Raw genomic sequence first — 25,437 nt, 5'->3', positions numbered from 1 at the left:
ATAGGATAACATATGAAACAGTTGTACTGAGAAGAGTCACCTAAAGGGAATCCATTCAAAGCCATGAACAAATTTTCTTAGCAAATAATGGGGGGCGGGGGGGAATGTTGGGAACTTGTTGAGAAATGAAATTAAAACTTATGAAAGCAAGTTTGCTTTATCTTGTATTTGACAAAATTGGATTATAAATTTAATTCTTGGTTACTATTTAGCACTGGGAGAAAGAATCTAGTGTTGGAAGGGTTGGCATACCTTTTCTGACAAAATTGTGTAGATAAGATCCTTTAATCTTACTTTTGACTTTTATATTATGAACATAAAAGTCATTAAAAATATATTTAAAAGTCCATTTCCTCAAGGGACTCTTTTAGTCCTTTTCATATCATTTTAATTTTAAGCCCACTTGTGCTGTCGTCCTTATCTATTTCTGTTCATCTGTTAACTCTCCATTCCTCATTTGCCAGTGGCTTAACAGTTGGTTCTACACTAACATTTTTCACTGCATCTTGTATTGGAGTCACAGTCTCTCCGTAGTTAAGTTTACACTGTTACTGGACCATCTGGTAAGAGATATACTAACGATGTCCATGTGATGAGTGAAGTATTTTCATATTGTTATAACTTGTTTTTGCAACCTTGTGATTTGAGAGTTTAGATAAGGAAGACTTGGTGTAGGGGAGTGATGGAATCACTTAAGTAGAAGCATTTAGTGCAGCGGGGTGTGTAGGTTGCAGGTGGGATGTTTCAGGAAATGTAAAGGGCAAGTGAAGGTACTCCCTTTAGGCTATCTGGAATTAATGCTTTCTATATAAAACAATTGTTCATTTTCTCTTTGATTTAGAAATAAAATTAATTTTAACAGTTTGTAAGTGGAATGCTTTGTTTTTAGCAGTTTAGGACCCCTCAAATGGAAAAATAATTCCTTATTCTAGGTTTGCAGTGAAAGATAATGGGGATAACTAGTTAATGGGAGGGTTTTTTTTCCCAAGGTTTTATTTTAAAAAGTTTTTTAAAACGTTTTTATTATTTGTTTTTGAGAGAGAGAGAGAGAGAGAGAGAGAGAGAGAGAGACAGAGAGACAGAGAGACAGACAGTGCCAGTGGGGAAGGGGCAGAGGGAGGAGACACAGAATCTGAAGCAGGCTCCAGGCTCTCAGCTGTCAGCGCAGAGCCGGATGTGGGGCTCGAACTCACAAACTGTGAGATCATGACCTGAGCCGAAGTCGGTTGCTTAACCAACTGAGCCCACCCAGGCGCTCCAGGCATTTTATTTGTTTATTTATTTAATTAAAAAAATTTTTTTTAATGTTTATTTATTTTTGAGAGAGACACACAGACAAAGTGCAAGCAGGGGAGGAGCAGAGAGAGAGGGAGACACAATATCCGAAGCAGGCTCCAGGCTCTGAGCTGTCAGCACAGAACCCCATGCAGGGCTCAAACCCACGAACTGTGGGATCATGACCTGAGCTGAAGTCGGTTGCTCAACCTACTGAGCCACCCAGGCGCCCCAAGTTTTTATTTTTCAGTAATCTCTACAGCCAACGTGGGGCCTGAATTTACAACCCTGAGATCAAGAGTTGCATGCTCTACCAACTGAGCCAGCCAGGGACCCCTAATGGGAGGTTGATGTAAACCAGTGTGAGTTAGAAATGGTTTTGAACTTCTTAGATTTATGCCTTCCATCATCATTTTGTAGCACAAAGAGTAGAAGAAAACTCAAATGGTGAAAGTTATGGGATGAAGAGGTTGAGCATTGAATGCTAATTGAATCATTGGATTTTTAAATTCCAGAAGCTATAAACTGGAATACTTTGTTTCTTTATTCTGTTCTGTAGTAATGTTTTGGTAATGTAGGTAGTGGATGAAACCTTGTATTGGAAACAAAACTAGCTTTGTCAACAATTATTGTTTGTTTGTTTGTTTGTTTTGAGAGAGAGCTTAAGTGAGCAAGGGGTGGGGGGTGGAGATGGGAGGGGAGAGAGAGAGAGAGAGAGAGAGAGAAGTAGGGCTCATCCGATGTGGGACTTGAACTCAGGAACCATGAGATCATGACCTGAGCTGAAGTTAGATGCTTTACTACTAAGCCACCCAGATGCCCCAACAATAGTTTTTTTAAATAGGCAAATGACTTCATCTCTTGGGCTTAGTTTTCTGTTTATAATAAAAGTAATATGATCTAACACTTAGGCTAACTATGTGCCAGCAACTGTACTAAGTGGTTTATGTGGATTATAGTTGTAGTTATTAACACAGTTCAAGAGATGGTTTGTAGGGTCCTATGTATGGGGAAATAGGAATGTACAGCTAAAGCCTTTGGGAAAAAAAGCAACATTACATTGAGACATTTGGAAGAAAAGTGACTTAAAATGATATGTAAAATAATTTACATGTTACTTTAGGGCTTTGGAAGGAAACAGTAAAAGGAAAGGCTGTGGAAGCATTGGTAGTGTTACACTGGATCCTGAGGACTCCTTCCTTGCCCCTTCTTTTAAATCTTTCGATCATTTTTTTTCTCATCTGGCATCTTAGATAAAACCTAAGGTTGGATTATAAAGGAGGGAGAACTCTTGTTTGCTCTGATTTCTTGCATGGGCATTCCGTAAGTTACAGGGTTTTGTTTAAGCTTAGAAAAGATAGCATTCTGGGGCACCTGGGTGGTTCAGTCAGTTAAGCTTCTGACTTTGGCTCAGATCATGATCTCACAGCTTGTGGGTTCGAGCCCCATGTTGTGCTCTGTGCTGACAGCTTGGAGCCTGGAGTCTGCTTTGGATTCTGTGTCTCCCTCTCTCTCTCTCTCTCTCTGCCCCTCCCCTGCTAACACTCTGTCTCTCTCTAAAAATTTTTTAAAAAAAGAAGAAAACATTCTTAGTTAAGAGCCTGGACTATGGAGTCAAACTGTTGAAGTTGAAATGTCAGTCCTGGCACTTAGTAGCCGTGTACCCTTGGGTAAATTACTTATCCTCATGTGCCTTTGATTTCCTCATCCACAAAACCCTGAGAAGTACTATGAGGATTAAATGAGTTAATGTTTGTAAAATGCTTGGAACATGTCTGGCACGTAGTAAGCACTATATAAATGTTTGTGAAATAAAACAAAAAGAATAACAAAAGCCAAGGACCTCAGAAGGGGATAAGAAGTTGGGGGAAAAAGCAGCGGTGTTCTTTTTCTCTTTTGTTGAAAGTAGAAACTGCTTAATTTGGAGTTCTTAAGAGACTGGCCTGGTTCTAAATTTTGGAGCAGCTAGATAGAACAGTACGAGAGTACAGGCTTCCTGGAGAATTGAAGAAAGATGACAAGAAGAGGTAATTGAAAGTTGGAATATTGTTAAGGAATTAGAGAATATTATGCTAAAGTTTTATTAGTATATCCTCTTTTCCCACGTCAGACATTCTTAACAAGCCAACGTCTCCTAAATTCTTTAGTGCCAAAAGAACTTTCTTTCATTTTCCAGTAGGGAAAACAGTCCTCATTTCCTCCATTAAGTCATTTATTGCCTGATCCCATTTGAAGATCCTTCCCAGCCACCTCCTCCCACTTCTCTGTTGGAATGAAATGGTTTTATGCCTTGGTTGGCTGGTGTCCTGAATGGATCAGCGCAGATTTAACTTGTTTAAGCAGATGTTTTGTCTCTCTCATAAATAAGCTTGGGAAGAGGCTGTTTGAAAGGTTGTGTGGTTTTATTCTTTACCAAAAAAAACCAAAACAAAACAAAAAAAAAAAACCATTAAAACCTGAACTGGAAGTGAGAGGAGAGGAGGGTAGTCAAGTCAATTAGTAGGAATTTAAAGTGGCTATGTTTTATCTAATACAGAATAAACCAATGCCATTGCAAAGTATTATTCTAATGTGAAAGTGTAATGGCCAAATGACAAGTTGTCATGATATTATATGGAGATCAGCATTATACATTAATAAGTTTGAAGCATTTAATCAAGTCTTAGATTCTGAAGATTTGGTGACCTTTGGAGATCATACATGAACTCATTTTATAATGATTCAGAAAAACTTTTAATATGTGAAAAGTTACAAATTTCCACAAAAAAGGAATAAAGGTGGAAAGTGAGCAAAGGGTTAGGAGATAAGTGAGCAAGTTCTGGGCAAGTTGAGTAGAGAGCTGCTAACCTGACAGTCATGCTGCTGCCTGGGATACAGTTTGGGCTGGATCAAGGAGATGTGTCAGAGGAGTAAGATAAGGACAGGCCAAAAAGAGAATAGACAGTTTGACTCACTAGTGGCAAATCAGTAGACTGGGAGAAGCCTGAAATCGAGCAGAGTAGAGTTCAGAACCACCTTAAGAATAGCTTAATTGAAAGCTTGTTAGGTACCCTCCTAGACTTTTTACACATGATCTCATTTAACCTTTACAACATCTTGGAGTTGGAAATTATAATTCCTGCTGTAGTGGGAAGGCAACAAGAGGTCTAGAGAGGTTAAAGTTTCACCCAATGCCACATAGCAAGTATGTGACAGAGCCAGAAGGCCATGTTTATCAGGGTACTCTTAATCACTATGCTACACATGGCCTTTCTTAATTCTTAAAATGAATTCACTGCCAATAGCATACTTGTATTTGCTTATGGAGGTGTAGTGTATAACCTAACATATCATAAAAATATGATTGGAGTAGCTCTGTAGAGAGATTAAGATAGGTATTTGAGGTAGGGTTACTCTTGATGCTGTGATACCAAATAAGAATATAAGGAGATACTGCCATGTTCTGCAGAACACTTTCTGGAAGGTGCCTCCAAAGTTTTGGACAGTGGAAGTGACAGCAGAAGCAGCAGAATAGTGTTTCATCACACACGTACTGCGTCACACAAGCAAGAATTTACTTGCTCAGTTCTTTGACATGAAAAAGTTCCTCCTTCCTTTTTTTTTTGGATAAGTGTCAAAGGAGCATATAAAGAGCTCAGGAATAAAGGAAATGAAGGAAATTCATGAGGGACTTGAGGAATTAACTACACATGCCAAATTTAAAACTACTTTTGGAAATCTATGACTCCAATGAAATACTTCTTATGGCTTATGTGAAACAAAGCACAGAGCTCATTAATTTCTACTGTACTAATTTTGAGTTCAAAATAATTAAGACACAGTAAGTGTGGTTGTGTTTTACTTAGTCAGAGCTTTTGATTTTTTAGAAATCAGATTTTGTGAAATAATACTTAAAGTGCTACATGGGTATTATAAATCTATGTTTACTAGGGGTGCCTGGCTGGCTCAGTCATTCGAGCATGCCATTTTTTTTTTTTTTTAAGATTTTATTTTTCAGTTATCTCTATACCCCACATGGGCTCGAACTTAAGAACCCTGAGATCAGGAGTTGTATGCTCTACCAGCTGAGCCATCCAGGTGCCCTGAGCATGTGACTTGATCTCTGGGCTGTGAATTTGAGCTTCCCGTTATATATATATATATATATATATATATATATATATATATATGTGTGTGTGTGTGTGTGTGTGTGTGTGTGTGTGTGTATCTATACACATATATATACACTTATACATGTATATACTTATATATATGTACATATATATACTTATATACACACATATATATGTATTATGTACTTATATATAATACATAAAGTATTAGAGGAAATTTTAAATTTTCAAATAAGAAAATTTAAATTTAGCAAGGTGAATAAAGATATTACATCTTTTGTGCATAGACAAACATGTTAATTTTCTGTTTTTGTGACATTGCTTCTCTTTTTTTTTTTTAATCCTCTGTTATCTGGTATTGTGGAATTAGATTTTCCAGTTGTCTTCTGTAACTATATTTACTTCTGAGAATCTTAATGAATTAGAGGAGTGTCTCTAAAATTAGTGCATAGCAGATAAGACTTTCTTCCTCCTGACTTACACCTATAGATTCAGTAGTTTTTGAGTTTTATTATATACTACTTTGCAATGTCAGCTTCTTTTGTTAGATGAAGTTATTTTTTGTTAGAATGATTTTTGTTATTTGTAATGTAATTTTAATGTAATACAATGTATAGGTACTTCAGAATAGAATAGCTATTTAAAAGTCCATAAATAGAATACAGGAACAGTGTATAGAAATCAAAAGTATTTCTGTACATTAATAATGAAACATTTACAAATGGAATTAAGACATTAATTCCACTTATACTGGCTTCAAAAAGAATCAGTATTTAGGAATAAATTTAACAAAAGAAGTACAAGAGTCGTACACTGAAAACACTATTGAAAGAGACTAAAGAAGATCTCAGTAAATGGAAAGATACACATTGTTCATGGATCAGAAGACAATATTAAGGTGGCAGGACTATCCAAATTGGTCTACAGATTCAGTGCGGTTCCTGTTAAAATACTAGGAAGCTTGTGTGCAGAAGTTGTTAAGTGACTCATAAGATTCGTATAGGAATGCAGAGGGCCCAGAATAGCCAAAATAATTTTGAAAAAGAAGCACAATGTTGGAAGACACACATTACCTGATTTCAAAACTTACAGCAGGGCTACAGTAATCAAGACCATGTGGTTCTAGCATAAAAGTAGGCATTACAGATCGGTGGAATAGAATTGAAAAGTCCAGAAATAAACCTTTATATTCTGGCCAATTGAGTTTTGATAATTAAATATCAAGCACTCTTGTGGCACCTGGGTGGCTCACTTGGTTGAGTGTCCCACTTCACCTCAGGTAGTACACAATCTCATGGTTCCTGTTTGAGCTCTGCCCGCATTGGGGTCTGTGCTGACAGCTCAGACCCTGGAGCCTGCTTCAGATTCTGTGCCTCCCCCTCTCTCTGCCTGTCCCCCGCTCGTGCATGGTGTCTCTCTCTCTCTCTCTCTCTCTCTCAAAAATAAATAAAACATGAAAAAATTTTAAAAAATAAATATCAAGCACTCTTAAATGTTCTCCTTTACTATTTACCTTTCTGTCTTTATCTTTTCAGCTTCTTTCCATTACTTTTTTTTTTAATTTATTTATTTTGAGAAAGAGGACAGGGTAGGGGCAGAGAGAGAGAGAGAGAGAGAGAGAGAGAGAGAGAGAGAATATCCCAAGAAGGCTCCACACTATCAGCACATGGAACCTAATGTGGGGTTCCAACTTAAGCACTGTGAGATCATGAGCTGAGCCAAAATCAAGAGTCGGATGCTTATCCAACTGAGCCACGCAGGCACCCAACTCCCTCCCATTATTTAAATCAACAGGTATTTATTGCTGAGTATGTGGGACTAGGGTGAATTCTGAAATGATATTTACTGACATCCATCTGGCCTGACCGAGCTGGCTTATGCTGCTGTAAGGACTAGTAACCTAGGAGAATGCCAATTTTTAACAGTAGTTAACAAAGAATGAATGTATATATGAAGTGTATATATTTATAATTCAGTATCAATATTGCTGTTGCTGGTGGCTAGATCAGGATAATAAAAAGTCGCTTTTTAATAATTATATAACAAAAGAATGCTAATTAGGATATCAGATAAAAAATCTAGATTATTTTGGCTTGGTTTCTTTAGTCTGTAATATCAGACTGCCAGTATATCATCATGTAGATATGTGAGAAATATTATCTGCCACATGTGGGGAAAGAATAATAGCTGTATTGTTTCTGAACTTTGTATTAATACTTTTTTTTAAAGTGTCTTCTTTGATAAAAAAAAAAAAATGTTTTTCCTTGGTTCAAATACTTGAATTTCAGCCTTAGCAAGTTTTTAGTGAATACAAATTGCCTCTAAAGCTTTGAAAGAATGATAGTGTAGTGCACCAGTGCTATAAACCACAACCCTCTGGTGGAACAGTAGAAGGTGGGGGACTGGGACAGAGGCTTTAAACTCCCTGAAATATATACAGTTTGGTGTAAGGGAATGGGCAAAGGATCCATGATTTTCTTTAGGTTCTCAAATGGTTTGAAACCTATTCTAAAAAAGGTCAAGGATTACTTAACCTTTAAAAGACAATAAAGCTGTTGAGAGATCTTCCATTTCTGGACATCATAGAGTAACTGGCACCAGAATAGCCTTCTGGCTATAAAGTGCTAGACTACCAGACAAAACATAAGAAACAGCTGTTTTTAAATATTTGGTAACAGGTGCAGCAGAATTGCAATCCTTGAGAGAAGGAAAACAAATAAATAGAACCCTGCAATCCCCCTGGCTTTCTTTCTGAAACTAGATTCCAATTCAGGATCTAAGCAGAGCAAGGCAGTCTTGTTGGGCCAAGGAGTTAGAACTCAGAGAAAGACTGAGGGGGAGGCTGGAATTTGCAGGATTGTTTATCATAGAAGATGGCATTATGTGGACAGTGAGATCCAGAAAGGAGTCCCTTTGAATCTTTGGATGCTAAGCTGTGTGGGGCTCCATGGCTGAGCAGAGAACAACTATTAGGGGAAAGAACAACTACCAGATAGTTGGAAGAAGAGACATTCTAGTTCTGACCACCCAAGAGAGAGAGATCTCATTGAATATAAAGGCCATTTGGGGAAGACCCTAGAAATGGCATTCATTAGGAGTGGGGCTAAAGTAATAATTCTGGAGAAAAGGCTACTCTAGCCCTTCCTTAAAACTGTGCTGAAAAACGGACCTCAATAGGGTTAAGCTGATTCTCAACTAATTTAGCTGCCCATCTTAACAAAACTCAACATTTAAAAAGTCTATACATTAACAAAGTCTGTAAGATGTTTAGCATCTAATCTGAAGTTATTAGGCATATGAAGAAGTAGGAAAATGTAATCCTTACCCAGGAGAAAAATCAGTTTCTGGAAAAAGACCCAGAAATGACAGAGATGATGGATTTAGAAGACAGATGTTGAAGCATTTAAAGGAAAGCATGAACATGAAAGAAATGTAGATGTAAAAAAGACCCATTGGAGCTTCTAGAACTAAAAAATATGGTATCTGAAAGGAAAAATTCAGTTGATGGGGCTTAACAGCAGATTAGATATGCAGAAAAAAAGATCAGTGATAGGATAATAGAAACTGCCCAAAATGAAGCACAGGGTAAAAAAAGACTGGAAGAAAAAGAGAGCCCCAGTGATGTGTGAGACATTATCAGATAGCCTGCCTAATACCATTTGCATTTGGAGGCTGCAGTTGAAGAAGTATTTGAAGAAATATGGCTGAAAAAATTTTAAATATAATGAAAGCTATAATCCCTTAGACTTAATGATCCCAGATAGGATAAACACAAAGAGAGTCACACTGAAGCACATCCTAATCCAATTGCTGAAAACTAGTTTTAAAGAGAAATCTTAAGAGAAACTAGAGGAAAGAAAAACTGCATTATATATACAGAGGGCAAAGGTAACAGCTGTTGACTTTTCAAGAAAAATAATGTAAACCAACAAATGAACCTAACTTTATTACAACTGGACAACAACCACACTGAGGAGGAGGAAGAGAATAAATCATCAAAGTAACTTCAGAAAATAGTATTTTGACTAGATATTGTAAGACTAAAGATAAAAAGAACTGTATACAAGTATTATATTCTAGTTAGTAAATCTGCCCTTTCTCATAAGGATATGGGTTAGTAAGCCTGAAACTGCTCTGTGTATATACTACTTTATGTATATATTAAGATTGAATATATAAGTAAATCTAGTTTAGATCATGACAGCCAGATACCTAACTGTTAAATGAAGAGGTTACAAGTAAGGAAAGGAAAACGGCTAGAATGAACTTTTTGGTCTTGAATTGGAGGTATCAGTATTAACTCATGGTTTTATGTAATATATACAGATAAATAGTTCTAGAAATGTAGATGTATGTATATGCATGGGTTACTGTGCATAAATGTATTTCCTCGCTCTGTCCTCTGGGAATGCGTAGAAGCAGTGACACTCCAGGAGCAATGAGCATATCTTGTGCCCAGATCTTGGACTCAACAATTCTTCATTAAGATGTACCACGGCACTTTGAAGAAAGAGCTGGGATAGAGGCAGAAGAGGATGATTCTGAAGCATCTTTGGTGCCAGAAAACAAAGAAGTTCTAGAAAAGGGTGGGACATGTCAAAAGGATGTAAGAGCCAACTTGAAAGAGCTTCTGATGGCCAAAGCTGGAATCAAATAATTCTAGTATTACATAATCAGTAGAATAAAATATCTATGAGTCCATATTGGTAATAATAAATAATTAAATAAGTAAATGAATGGGGAGAAGGAATAAAATGTAAAAGAATTAGTTATTAAGTGTAAAGTAGTGACTAAACAACAGCATCACCATTAGCAAATATTACAGTAATAGTTGTCACAGGCACAAATCGATATGGAAGGTAAAATCAGTGAGTGAAGGTATGGTGAGAAACATATTTTCATAGCCTTAAAGTATTTTCTCCAAAAAATTTATTAGTTACAAAGAGAAAAAATGAATTTATAGTGGAGAGAAACTCTGTAGATACCACCATAACCAAGTTATCAAGGTTAATAGCACAGCAATAAGACATTCACAATGTATATACTCCCTGATAATGAGCTAAGAAAGGCAAAATATTTCATCTGTGGTGTTCTTACCAAAAAATGCAAAGCCTTGCTCTAATTATGAGAAGACATCAGACAAACCCAAATTGAGGGAGGTTCTACAAGATACCTGGCTAGTATTTTTCAAAATTATTAAGGTCATGCAAGATGAGAAAATATTGAATAACTGTTACAGATCAAGGAAACGTGTCCACTACATGCAGTGTTGGGAACCTGAATTGGATCCTGGAACAGAAAAAGACATTAGTGGGGTGCCTGGGTAGCTCAGTCGGTTAAGCACCCTACTTTGGCTCAGGCCATGATCTCATGGTTTGTGAGTTCGAGCCTCATGTCATGCTCTGTGCTGCCAGTTTAGAGCCTGGAGCTTGCTTTAGATTCTGTGTCTGTCTCCCTCTCCCTGCCCCTCCCCTTCTTATGCTGTCTGTCTGTCTGTCTGTCTGTCTGTTTCTCTCTAAAATAAACATTAAGAAAAAGAAAAAGACATTAGTGAACAAATTGGTAGATTTAAGTCTGTAGCTAAGTTAATTGCTTCACACCAGTGTTACTTTCTTTTTTCTGATAATGATTATCTAAGTGTTAACATTAGAAGCTGGATGAAAGGTATATGTGGACTCTGTTTTTGCAACTTTTCTGTAAAGTCGTTTCAAAATAAAAAGCTTCTTAAGTCTAGATTCCTCCCAAAAGGGGTGTGTATGTGGGTGGGGGGTGTCACGCAAGCCAGAAGACAGTGGAGTAACACTTTTTAATTTCTGAAAGGAGGGGCACCTAGCTGGCTCAGTTGGTAGAGCATTCGACTCTTGATCTCAGGGTTGTAAGTTTGAGCCCCATATTGGTTGTAGAGATTACTTAAAAATTAAAAAAAATTTTTTTTTAAGAAATAGATCAATCCTTTTTTTAAAGTTTATTTTTTGAGAGAGGGAGGGAGAGATGGAGGGAGGGGCAGAGACAAAGGGAGAAGGAATCTCAAGTAGGCTCCACGCTGCCGGCCCAGAGCTGACACGGGGCTCAGTCCCACAAACTGTGAGATGATGACTTGAGCCGAAACCAAGAGTTGGTGGCTCAACTGACTGAGCCACCCAGGCGGTCCAAAAATACAATCCTAAAAAAAAAAAAAGTTCTGATGTGAGAAGACTATCATTAGAATTTAATCCTGACAAGCATATCTTGCAGAAATCAAGACAAACTGAAGACATTTCCAGGACGCAGGTGTGGCTCAGTTGATTGAGTGTCTAACTTCAGCTCAGTCATGATCTTGTGGTTCTTGAATTCGAGCCCCACATTGGGCTGCTGCTGTCAGTGCAGAGCCTGCTTCAGATCTGCTGCCCTCTCTCTTTCTCTGCCCCTCCCCTGCTCATGCATGCTTATACGTGTGCTGTTTCTTAAAAATAAACATTTAAAAAGGCATTTTGCAGACAAAAGCTGAGAGAATTTCTTGCTGACAGTCCTGCTCTATTAAAAATGTTAAAGGGGGATGCCTGGGAGGCTCAGTCAGTGAAGGGTCCCACTTCAGCGCAGATCATCATCTCATGGTTTTGGAGTTCGAGCCCTGCGTTGGGTTCTCTGCTATTAGCACAGAGCCTGCTTCGGATCCTCTGTCCCCCTCTCTGTCTGCTCATTCTCTCTCTCTCTCTCTCAAATTAATAAATAAACTTTAAAAAAAATCTTTAAAAAATATTAAAGGAAAATTTTCAGGCTGAAGAAAACCATTTTGGGTGGAAACTCAGATACACACAAAAGAATGGAGAAGATAAATGGTACACACGGGGAAATGCAAAATACTTTTTTCTCAAGTTTAAATTTATTTCAGACAATTGACTAGTAAAATTCAGAAAATGTAGATGTAAAAAGTAAAAGGTAGATGTAAAAAGTAAAAGCCCAGTAATAGGGAGAAAATGGAAGCACACTGCTGTAAGGTTCTTACATTAATATGAGAAGTGGTATAATACTGTTTGAAGGTGCACTGTGCTAAGTTAAAAATGTGTGTTGTGAAGTCTAGTGCAACCACTAAAAAATATCTTAGGACTACCTAAGAAGCCAATAATCATAAAAAAGCCCAGGTGGCTGTATTAATAGTAGACAAAGTAGATTTCAGAGCAAGGAGTATACTTCCAGGAATAAAGAAAATTTTTTTGTAATGATAAAGGTGTCAGTTTATCATATTTATATACCTAATAACAGAGTTTCAAAATACTTGAAGCAGAAACTGACAGAATTGGAAGGAGAAATAGAAATCTATAATTATATAGTTGGATACTCAACGAATATTCTTCTGTAGTGATTGATAGAATAGACATATATTAAAGAAATAGAATCTTAATTTAAGTTTTTTCTGAAAGAAATTTTAAGGCTCAGATGGCTTCACTGGTGAGTTTTATCAAATGTTTAAGGAAGAAAATACTACTATTTCAGTAAATGGTGGAAGAGGGCACACTTTAAATCATTTATGGGACCAGCCTTCTCTTGGATATTAAGACCAGACAGAGAGATACCTAATTAACATTGACATCTCCTTCATGAACATGCATGTAAGAATCCTTATCTAGGGGCACGTGGGTGTTTTAGTTGGTTAAGGGTCTGACTTTGGCTCAGGTCATGATCTCGCAGTTCGTGAGTTTGAGCCCCACATTGGGCTCCATGCTGACAGTGCAGAGCCTACTTGGGATTCTCTCTCTTTCCCTCTCTCTTTGCCCCTCCCCTGCTTGCTTATGCACTGTTTCTGTCTCCCTCATGATAAATAAACTAGCTTAAAAACTAATAAAAGCATTTTACAAAATACTCATTTGCATCACGATACCTTAGCAAACTAGGAGTAAAAGGACATTTCCTCAGCCTACTAAATGATGTACAGTTAACATGATACTTTAACAGTGAAGCTTTCACTCTAAGCTTTTTTTGTTAAGGATCAAGTACAAAACAACATTGTATTAGAGGTCCTAGCTGGTAACAATAAGGCGAGAGAAAGAAAGATATCAGAGGTTCGAAAGGAAAATGATTAAGTGCCTTTTTGTAGACTACCTGATTATATATATGACTTACATACATAGAAAACTCTAAGCACCCTACCTCCCAAATAAAGAGCAGCTAGAATTAAGAAGTGACTATAGCAAGGTTACAGGATAGGGATCAGTATACAAAAATAAGATGTATTCTGTATTGAGCAACAATTAGAAAATGAAACTCTTAAAAAAGTATTATTTATAATAGCACCCTAAACATGAAAAATGAAATGGGGATAAATTTAACAAAATGTAAGACCTAGGCCCTGAAGACTACAAAATACTGTCGAGAGAACTTAAGACCCAAATAAACTGAGTACATCTTATGTGGATTTTACCTCAGTAGGAAATACATAAATAAAAAATGGAATTATGGAACTTAATTTAGGTTAAGAGCTTGTATGGTGTGAAAAAACAAGTGGAATTGAGTACTGGTTCTACCACCTTAATTCTCTGACCTTATTTAAATTACTTTAAACTTTTCTTTTCTTTAAAATAGGCATATATGTAGTTTTGCAGAGGATTTTCAAAAATTAATTAATGTTTAATTTACATTCAAGTTAGCATATAGTGTAACAATGATTTCAGGAGTATATTCCTTAAGGCCCCTTGCCCATCTAGCCCATCCCTCCTCCCACAACCCTCTGTTCTCTATATTTAAAAGTCTGTTCTATTTTGTTCCCCTCCCTGTTTTTGTATTATTTTTGCTTCCCTTTCCTTAGGTTCATCTGTTTAGGATCTTAAGTTCCTTATATGAATGAAGTCATGTGATATTTGTCTTTCTCTAATTTTGCTTAGCATAATACTCTCTAGTTCCATTCATGTAGTTGCAAATGGCAAGATTTCATTCTTTTTGATTGCCGAGTAATACTCCATTGTATGTATGTGTGTATATATGTGTGTGTGTGTGTGTGCGCGCGCGTGTATACCACATTTTCTTTATACATTTAGCTGTCAATGGGCATTTGGGCTCTTTCCATACATTGGCTATTGTCGATAGCACTGCTCTAAACATTGGGGTGCATGTTCCGCTTCGAAACAGCACACCTGTATCCCTTGAGTAAATACCTAGTAGTGCAGTTGCTGGGTTGCAGAGTAGTTCTATTTTCAATTTTTTGAGGAACCTCTATACTGTTTTCCGGAGTGGTTGCACCAGTTTGCGTTCCCACCAACAATGCAAAAGAGATCCTCTTTCTCCTCACCTTCGCCAACATCTGTTGTTGCCTGAGTTATTAATGTTATTAGGCATTCTGACAGGTGCGAGGTGGTATCGGTATCTCGTGGTTTTGATTTGTATTTCCCTGAGGATGAGTAGTTTTTCATGTTTCTGTTAGCCATCTGGATGTCTTCTTTGGAGAAGTGTCTATTCATGTCTTTTGCCCATTTCTTCACTGGATTATTTGTCTTTTGGGTGTTGAGTGTGATAAGTTCTTTATAGGTTTTGGATACTAACCCTTTATCTGATACGTCATTTGCAAGTATCTTCTCCCATTCCATCGGTTGCCTTTTAGTTTTGCTGATTGTTTCCTTCGCTGTGCACAAGGTTTTTATTTTGATGAGGTCCCAGTAGTTCATTTTTGCTTTTGTTTCCCTTGCCTCTGGAGACGTGTTGAGTAAGAAGTTGCTGCGGTTGAGGTCAGAGAGGTTTTTGCCTGCTTTCTCCTCTAGGATTTTGTTGGCTTCCTGTCTTACATTTAGGCCTTTCATTCATTTTGAGTTTATTTTTGTGTATGGTATAAGAAAGTGGTCCAGGTTCATTTTTCTGCATGTCACTGTCCAGTTTTCCCAGCACCATTTGTTGAAGAGACTGTCTTTATTCTATTGGATATTCTTTTCTGCTTTGTCAAAGATTAGTTGGCCATACGTTTGTGGGTCCATTATGGGTTCTCTATTCTGTTCCATTGACCTGGGTGTCTGTTTTTGTGCCAGTACCATACTGTCTTGATGATTACACCTTTGTCATAAATCTTGAAGTCTGGGATTGTGTATGCCTCCAGCTTTAGTTTTCTTTTTTAAGATTGTTTTGGCTATTCGGGGTCTTTTCTGGTTCCATACAAATTTTAGGATTGTTTGTTCTAGCTCTGTGAAGAATGCTGGTGTTATTTTGATAGGGATTGCTGCAGAGGATTTTTTTTAAGTTTACTTATTTTGAGAGTGGATGTGGGGGAGGCGCAGAGATCAAGGGAGAGAGAGAAAATCCCAAGCTAACAAGCACAGAGCCTGATGCGGGGCTCGATTCTGTGAACTGTGAGATCATGATCTGCGCCAAAATCAAGAGTGTCAACTGACTTGACAGTTGCCCCACAGAGGATAATTTTGAATAGTAAATGAGATAATACGGGAAATGCTTAGAACACTTAGTAGTTATCCAGTAAATATTGTTAGTACTACTGGATTTTAATTTTATTTTTCATTTGTAGTTTGTAAATAAAAGTATAGGTTAGGACTGTTCTGAGGATTTAATGCTTAAATCCACTCCAAAGGGCTAAACACATTATAAATTTTCAAGGTGTTTACTAAGCTATTACTATTATACGGAAGGATCTTTAAAAAAAAAAAAATGTTTAGAGAGAGAGTGCATGCATGGGGGGAGAGGCAGAGAGAGAGGGAGGCACAGAATCTGAAGCAGGATCCAGGCTCAGAGCTGTCAGCACAGAGCCCGACATGGGACTCGAGTCCACAAACCACGAGATCATGTCGTGAGCTGAAGTTGGATGCTCAACTGACTGAGCCACCCAGGCGTCCCAATAAGAAGAGCTTTAGAGGAAATTTCTGCATTCTGCATTTTCACATCTGCATCCAGATAAGCTAATGGCTGTATTGGGAAGTGGTCTTTTCAAAACTTGTGCTATAATGGTTGAGCTAGAGCTAGGACTAAGAATCATGTTTCTTAAATCATGTTAAAGAATCATGTTTCTTAAATTCCGGAAAAAGCTATATTCAAAGGATTGTAGGTATAGGATTCTTATTTCCTTTCCTGATGTGGTGAAAATACTTTATTTTCATTTGTTAAAAACCACAGATATTGATCGTTTACCTATGAGCTGTTAAACTTTAGTTGTCTGGAGCTTATTATATTTCTTCCTACATTAAATACTATGTATTGGTGTGTCATCAGAAGCTAAGCTTTGGAAAACTGATATTTACAGTGGCTAGAAGTTGCAGTTAACTTTTCTTGCCACTGGATGGTGCTTCTGCAACATCATTAAGGCAAATATTTTGGCTGATAGTGTTTCTCACTTTCTGAGCAGCTGAAAATTGATAAAAGTTAGAGTGCAGTAAATTGAAATACTCGTTTGAGCTGGGTCCCAGGAATCTGTAAAAATAAGAGATTTCCTTTAATGTGTTTTCGTATAAATACAACCTAAAAGAGAAACACTGGTTGGATCAAATCCTATGTTTGCTCTAGTCTGTGAAAATTTAGGAAATGATAGTGTTGCAGGAGAATCTGATTATTTCTCTTGGCAGAATCTTAAATTTTGTTTACTGTTTATTTATTTTTGAGAAAAGGAGAGAGAGCACGGGCAAGGAAGGGGCAGAGAGAGGGAGGGAGACATAGAGTCTGAAGCAGGATCCAGGCTCTGAGGTGTCAGCACAGTGAAGTTGGATGCTTAACTAGACTGAGCCACCAGGTGCTCCTCCTCCTGGCAGAATCTTAAAGGGTGATATATGTTTTCCTACCTTCTCTTGGCAGTTGAGCTACTTATTTTGCTCTAATTCCTAAATGTTATCAAAAGCTTTTCTACTCTATCTTAAGTTTTTCCACACTTAGGTGTGTATGTTTTGGGGAATGTAGAAACTACTTGATGGAGTGACAAAGGTATTTACTTGGAAAAAGTACACAGCTTCTTCAAAAAGTTGTGTTTGAAGGTGACTACCGGAGGGGAGGCCGACTGGAAGGAAATGAGACTGCAGGGGTGGCTGAGGGCCATGGGAGGAATACAATGATCAAATTGAAGTGGTTAAGTAGTGGAGAGAACTTATTTGTAAGCATCCATCCGTTAACCCAGTTTTTATTTCTATTAAAGTTAATAGAGCAGAATTTTAGAAGTCACAGTATTTCAAGGTCTGTGAGGACAGTAGCAACAATAGAGTTTTGCCCTGTGCCTACCTGTGTATTTCCTTTTCCAAGCATTTTATGATCTTTTTATCTGTTATTCAACACCATATTCCTTAGTCTTGGCTTTTAACTTAAAAAAAAAAAAACACGCAAAAAGAAAAAACTAACATTAGAAATTCTCTCGTTACGGGAAATGAGAATCAATTATTCCAGACATTCCTGGTGCCTCTCTCTTCATCTTCTCAAATAGTTATAACACATGTTTTTTATTAACTGTTAAACCAAGTAGTGTACTATAATCACATTTCCTTTCTTGGATGATTTTTCTGTTTTTACTGTAATTTACAGTTCCTTTATTATTACATTTGCTTAAATTTCAAGACACTGTACATACTTTATCCAAAATCGGCAACAGAATTGCCAAGCTGTCTGAATTTCTGCTTTTCATACAAATTCCGTTAGTACCATTTATTCCCTTCTCTCTCTTAGTAGATATATTTCTTGGAATTTTCTTCTCATTTTATTCTGTCCTTTTATGTCCTCATTCGCTTCTGAACTGGTTGCTCTCTAGGCCAGTTTGAGCTCCCATTTACCTCACTCTTTGCTGGATTTCTTCCTGGTTTTGGCAAAGCAACCTCTCCTAGTAGTTGTCTTAGAAGAGATGCATGGGAGCTAACTCTTGAGATCTTTCATGCCTGGAAATGCATTATTTTACTCTCACTTGAGTTTTGACTGGAAAAAGGTTGAAAAAAATTTTTCTTTTCTTAAGTGGGGCTTAAACTTAGGTCCCTGAGGTCAAGAGTCACATGCTGTACCTACTGGGTCAGTTAGGTGCCCAGGTTGAAATATTTTTTAAAGACATTATCTTTCTGTATTCTAGTGTTGCTGTTGGCTTTTGAGAAGTAGAAGTTCAGAGTTGTCACTTCTGATTATTTAATATGGCTTAGTTTATGTGTGTGCAAGCTTTTATAATATCTTTATTCCTGGTGTCTTGAAATTTCATGGTTATATTACTTGGTATAGATCCAATTTTTTTCATTATGCAAGCATTTGGTGAGTCAGTCTAGAATAGATTCTTTTGCTTCTGTTAAGTTTTCATGCACCATTTTTAAAAAGTTTTTACTTAAATTCCAGTTAAAATACAGTGTAGTTTTAGTACAATATAGTGATTCAGCATTTCTGTATATCACCTGGTATTCATCACAAGTTCATGCCGTAATTCTCATCACACATTTAACACATATCCCCCCCCCCCCCCGTAACCATCAGTTCTCTATAGTTAAGAGTCTTCCTTGGTTTGCTGCCCCCCCCACCTTTGCTCATTTGTTTTGTGTCTTAAATTCCACATATGAATGAAATCACATGGTATTCACTTAGCATAATTAATACTCTTTAGCTCCATCCATGTGGTTGCAAATGGCAAGATTTCATTCATTCGTATGGCTCAGCAATATTCCGTTACACACACACACACACACCACATTCCTTATACATCCATCATTCAGTGGACATTTGGGGTTTTTACATAATTTGGCTATTGTAGATAGTGCCGCTATAAACATTGGGGTGCATATATCCCTTCGAACTAGTAGTGCAGTTGCTGGATTGTAGGGTAGTTCTATTTTAACTTTCTGAGGAACCTCCATACTGTTTTCCAGAATGACCACACCGATTTGCATTTCCACCAGCAGTGCAAGACAATTCCCCTTTCTCCACACCCTAGCCAACACCTGTTGTTTCTTGTGTTGTTCATTTTAGCCACTCTGACAGGTATAAGGTGATATCTCATTGTAGTTTGATATGCATTTCCCTCATGATAAGTGATGTTGAGCATTTTTTCATGTGTTTGTTGGCTATCTCTATGTCTTTGGAAAAACGTGTGTTCACGTCTTATTTTTTAATTGGATTGTTTTTTGGGTGTTGAATTTTATAAGTTCTTTATATATTTTGGATACTAACCCTTTATCGGATATGTCATATGCAGATATCTTCTCCCATTCAATAGATTACCTTTTAGTTTTGTTGATCGTTTCCTTTGCTGTGCAGATTTCTTGCACAGTTTTTATTTTTTATTTAAAAAATTTTTTTAAATGTTTTCATTTTTGAGAGAGACAGAGACAGAGTGTGAGCAGGGGAGGGGCAGAGAGAGAAGGAGACACAGAATCTGAAGCAGAGGCTGGGGTCCAAATGTCAGCACAGAGCCCAATGTGGGGCTTGAATTCATGAACCGCGAGATTATGACCTGAGCTGAAGTTGGACACTTAACCAATTGAGCCACCCAAGCGCCCTTTTGCACAGTTTTTAAATTATTATATTCTATGTGTCATTTTCTTTGTTCTTTCTTGAACTTCTGTTAGTTCAATATCAGACCTCCTAGTTTGATCTTCTAACTTGTCATATATCACATAAATTCCATTCTTGGTCATTTTGTTAATATTTTCTAGATCTCAGTTTTCTCTTGGTCTTTCTGTTGAATATATTATTTCTTCCACTTCCTTTTTTTTCCCCCCTTAATTTTCAAGAGTTTTTCTGGTTCAGGTTCGTTTTCCTGCCCCCGCCCCCGCCACTCTTTTTCCGAGAAGATAAAAGGAACTATCTTTTCTCTTTCTCTGCATTGTCCCTGTTTCCTTCAGATTCCCTATTTTGGTTTGCTTAGTTTTTAGTATCTCATTGAAACTTTCATCCTTTGTGTTTTGGCCTGAGGCTCAAAAATCTGGATGCTATGTGGACAGGTGTGGAGCTTGTCAAGTGGTAAGTTTCACCCTAATGCTGAAATAAAATAAATAAATATGTGTATATATATATGTGTGTGTGTGTATGTATATATATATATATTTTAATTTTAATTTTTATTTATTTTTTTCTTTGGTGCTCTAGTAGGGAAGAAGGGTAGAGGAGGAGAGAGAGAGAATCAGAGAATCTTAAGCAGGTTCCATGCTCAGCATAGAGCCCACCACGGGGCTTCATCCCAGAATCCTGGGATCACGACCTGAGCCAAAATCAAGAGTTGGACTCTCAATCAACTGAGCCACTGAGGCACCCATCTATATGTATCTTTTCTCGGGTATCATTTCACTTTCTCTAGAAAACATCATTTATCTCTTCATTCAAATACTTTTTGAATGCCTGCTTTTATGTCAGGCTCTAGGTGCTGGGAATTTAACTGAATTAAATAGATAAAAATTCCTACCCTTGTGGATTTTATAGTTTTGCATAGGGAGACAGAAAATAAATAACAGGAATAAGTAAATATAGCATATTTAAGGGATGTTAAAAAAAGTAAGGAAGAAGGGTAGGGATTATTAATAGACAACGGACATGGGGTGGGGGACTTGGGAAAATGTTGCCACTTAGGAAAGGACAAGGGGAAGGAGCCATAATGGAGAAGAGTGGTCTAAGTTGGAAGAACAGTTATATGCAAAGTTCTTGAGGTGGGAATCTTTCTGACTTGTGTGTGGAACAATAAGGAAGCTGATCTAGTTAGCTAGATCAAAGAAAGATACAGAAAATTATGAGGACAGCATGGAATATGGGGGGCGGGTAGGCAGAATGTGTAGGGCCTTATGAAACATTTTAAGGACTTTTGCTTGAGTCTTAGTGAAAGATGGGATTTGCAGATAGGCAGTAAACGGTTATCTCAAGTTTGGAATTCAGGAGAGAGGTCTGGGCTATGATATAAATTTGAGAGTTACCAGTGCGTATTTAGAATTTAAAGCCATGAAATTAGGGAAAATCACCATGGGAATGAGTAAAGAGAAAAATTCACTTTGGTTTTTAGAAGAGTTCAGAGAGGCAAGGAGAAACTAGTAATGAAGATTGAAGAATGAATGGCCCAGAGGTAGGCGAGGAGAGTTTTTGTGCAGAAAAGAATGAAGAACTGCTAATTAGTTTGAGGATAGACAACATTGAGAGAGAGAGAAAAGAGAAACTCAAGGAGTCTAGGATGAGGTAGGTGGCTTCAAACAGCCTAAAAATCTTAATTTTCCAATTGTACCTGGTTTCTGTCTCTCAAAAGATTTGGAGCTTTCAGACTGTGTCCTAATTTCACTTGTCTTTGGAGAAGTTTTCTGAAATAGTATTGGTTGTTAGGTTTGTTATATAGGTTAATTAGCAAATTGCATGCCTAATTGGAATTGTTAGTCTTGTTCAGAGTCTCAGTAATTCCTAGAGAAACAAAAACATGGGCTGTAGACAAAGTCTGAGGTTTATAAATGCCAGGCACATCGCCCTTTTTTTTCTTTTGATTTGATTGTGGGAAACTCAACCCAAGCTGAAGATTTTGGTTGATTAAGGAATAGACAGATCTGGGAGATTTGTATTACTTTTGCCTCATGTATTTTGAAGCTCTGTGTTATAAGATGCATAACCATTTAGTATTTTTGCCTTCTTAATGAATTAACCCTTTTATCATTATGAAATGACCCTCTTTATCCCTGGTAGTAGGTTTTTGCTTTGCAAGCTAGTTAAGGCTATTTTTTTTCCCTAGTGGGAAACTTTTTTTTTTTTTTTTTTAATTTTTTTTGCATTAAAAGGGGCACCTGACTGGCTAAGTTGGTAGAGCATGCAACTCTTGATCTCAAGGTTGTGAGTTCAGGCCCCACTTGGGTGTGGAGCTTAGTTTAAAAAAATTAGATATTTTAAAATTTACCTTTTCATTTCTTTATTGTAAAAACTCTTTTTATATAGCTGTTTCTTCTGCCATGTTGGATCTTGTATTACTCAAGTTTAAAATTGAATAATTTGTTCAGAATATGCATACTTAGAGGCTATCAAGAGCCAAACAGACACAAATTTTAAAAGTATATTTTTATTTTTACTCCCAGTTAATTTTGGGAGAGCCAAGTTCAGAGCCATAGATATAATTTACCTTTTTTTCTTCTGTGTTGTAGGAATAGACTTTAAGATCAAAACAGTTGAATTACAAGGAAAGAAGATCAAGCTACAGATATGGTAAGTGATGCTAATTTACCTACTTTATAAATAGAATACCAAGTTCCTGAAGGATTGGCAGTGAAATCCTTCCTTGTCACCTGTTTAGTTTCTGTGAGACTTTCCTTTGTTTTTATTTTTTTTAATTTAAAAAAAAAAAATTTTTTTTTTTAACGTTTATTTATTTTTGAGACAGAGAGAGACAGAGCATGAATGGGGGAGGGACAGAGAGAGGGAGACACAGAATCCGAAACAGGCTCCAGGCTCTGAGCTGCCAGCACAGAGCCCGACGCGGGACTCGAACTCACAGACCGCGAGATCATGACCTGAGCCGAAGTCGGCCGCTCAACCGACTGAGCCACCCAGGCACCCCGAGACTTTCCTTTGTTAAGCCAGCAATCAGGTCACCTTCTTTCAGTAAAGTAAAAAAAAATTATTGACATGGAGCACCTGATGGCTCAGTCAGGAGAGCATGTGACTCTTGGTCTCAAAGTCATGAGTACAAGCCCCATGTTGGGTGTAGAGATTACTTTAAAAATAAATGGGTGCCTGGGTGGCTCAATCGGTTCAGTGTCTGACTTTTGATTTTGGCTCAGGTCATGATCTCTCATGGTCGTGAACTTGAGCCCCATGTCCTCTGGCTCTGTGCTGGGTGTGGAGCCGCTTAAGAGTCTCTCTTTCTCCCTCTTCTTCTGTCCCTCCTCTACTTGTGCTCTCTTTCAGAAAAATAAAAGAGAAAAAAAAATATATTGACATGGACTTTGGAGTCCATGAGATCTGGCTGGATGTTTTACCTTTTCCACTTGCTCTTTGAACCTTGAGCAAGTTATAACACTGTGAGGCTGTTATGTCTTCATACATAAAATAGAAATAATACCACTTATCTCAAAACATTGTTCTAAGGATTATATGAAATAATCTGTGTAGAGCCTTTATTTAGCACCATACTTTGCTCACACTCAATAACGAAAAGTTAATATCCTTTCATTGCTTTGAGACTCTTAAGCTAGAAGATTTCCTTTAATGTGTTTATCACTTTTTTTTTTTTTTAAAAGATTATTTCTTTATTGTTGAGAGAGAGAGAGCACAAGCAGGGGAGGGGCAGAGATGCAGAGAGAGAATCCCAAGCAGGCTCTGCACTATCTGCACAGAGCCCAATGACGGGCTCTATCCCACGAACTGGGAGATCATGACCTGAGCCAAAACGAACAGTCTGATGCTTAACTGACTGCACAACCCAGGCGCCCCTATAACTTTTTAGTTTATGTAGGGTTTGCCCCATAGAAATAAAATGAAATTCTTTAAATTTGTATTCAAGTCTGAATCGTAGACTTTACAATTAGAATAGCAGTATTGTGTGGTGAATATTAAGTGTTTTACATGTATGTATTAACCTATTAAATACTCGAAATGACCTTGCAAGATGTGTTATTCCATTTTTTAAACAGCCTTGTTGAGGTATAACAGTTTATATAACAATAAACTGCACATATTTAAAGTATACAGTTTGGTTAGTTTTGACATATATATAAATCTGTGAAACCATCACCACAGTCAAGGTAATGAACAAATCCATCACCTTAAGCCTCTTTGTAATCTCTTCTTCCTCCCAGTTCCTGGTTCCCAAGTAACCATTCTTTTGGTTTCTGTCACTGTAGACCAGTTTCCATTTTCTAGTAGCGTATATAAATTCAATCATATAATGTCTTTTTTTTTTTTCTCATCTTTTTTGGGAGGAAGGTCTGGCTTCTTTTACTCAGTATAATTAATTATTTTGAGAATTGTGAATGATTTTATGTGTATCAATAAGTTCATTACTTTTTTTTTTTTTTAATTTTTTTTTTTTTTCAACGTTTATTTCTGGGACAGAGAGAGACAGAGCATGAAGGGGGGAGGGGCAGAGAGAGAGGGAGACACAGAATCGGAAACAGGCTCCAGGCTCTGAGCCATCAGCCCAGAGCCCGACGCGGGGCTCGAACTCACGGACCGCGAGATCGTGACCTGGCTGAAGTCGGACGCCCAACCGACTGCGCCACCCAGGCGCCCCAAGTTCATTACTTTTTACTGCTGAGTATTATTCCATTGTTACATCGTAAGTGGGTTATTCACCACAAAGCTGCTACAAATCTTTGTGTAGGTAAATATTTTCTTTTCTCTTGGGTTATCCCTGTTTTACAGATAATGAAATGGACAAATTTTGAAATAACTTAGCCAAGATCTTTAGCATGTAAATGGTAGAGCAGGGATGCATTACATGCTCAGAATGTAAGGTCGAGAGTAACACTCTTTAATTTTTTTTAATGTTTATTTTTGAGAGAGAGAGAGAGAGTGCGAGCGGGGTAGGGACAGAAAGAGAAGGAGACACACAATCCGAAGCAGGCTCCAGGCTCTGAATTGTCAGCACAGAGCCCAACGCGAGGCGAGGCTCAAACTCACAAACCATGAGATCATGACCTGAGCCAAAGTCAGATGCTTAACCAACTGAGCCACCCAGGTGCCCCTAAAATGTAGGCATTTTATTAAAGATTTTCTTTGACACACAGTCCACCTGATGATCACTGATTTTTTTCTTTACTTTGGGAAATAACTCAGGAAAGGAACTGTGCCTCATACTCTGTTTCCTTATAATTAAAGCTGATCTCAAGGGAAAGGTTGTCAGTTATTCTCAATTTCAACCAACTCCCCCCCCAACCCCCTTTTTTATCACCAGTGCCGTATCCCTGCAGCATTGACCCTACAGGGTAATCTAATGTGTGTTCCAAGCTCCTCTTAGGCTCTGCCACACTGATTGGCTTTCCTCTCAACTGCATCTCCTCTGTATACACCTTAAACTCATACTGTTCAAACTTTTTGGCGGTAACAGATATATTTTACATTGTGACTCTGTGACTCAATATATATGTACATGTGTGTGTGAGTGTATGTACAATGGACACAAAAGTGCACACACCACTTTTTTAGGATACAGTTTTCTCTATATAATACAGAAAACCTTTGCCCT

General features: G+C 37.5%; 1 protein-coding gene across 1 annotated transcript in view; it reads left to right on the top strand.

The window, feature by feature from the left end:
- The window catches only part of RAB10 (RAB10, member RAS oncogene family), a 78,357-nt gene that overhangs the window by 26,847 nt on the left and 26,073 nt on the right, over window positions 1-25,437 (top strand). Inside the window, exon 2 of the mRNA XM_043604365.1 lies at window positions 22,397-22,457. Within this exon, the coding sequence (XP_043460300.1) occupies window positions 22,397-22,457 (61 nt within the window). The remainder of the gene's footprint in view (window positions 1-22,396; window positions 22,458-25,437) is intronic.

The sequence above is a fragment of the Prionailurus bengalensis genome, chromosome A3, assembly GCF_016509475.1.
Source record: "Prionailurus bengalensis isolate Pbe53 chromosome A3, Fcat_Pben_1.1_paternal_pri, whole genome shotgun sequence".
In the NCBI taxonomy this organism is placed as follows: domain Eukaryota; kingdom Metazoa; phylum Chordata; class Mammalia; order Carnivora; family Felidae; genus Prionailurus; species Prionailurus bengalensis.
This window is presented reverse-complemented; position numbering and strand designations above follow the sequence as displayed.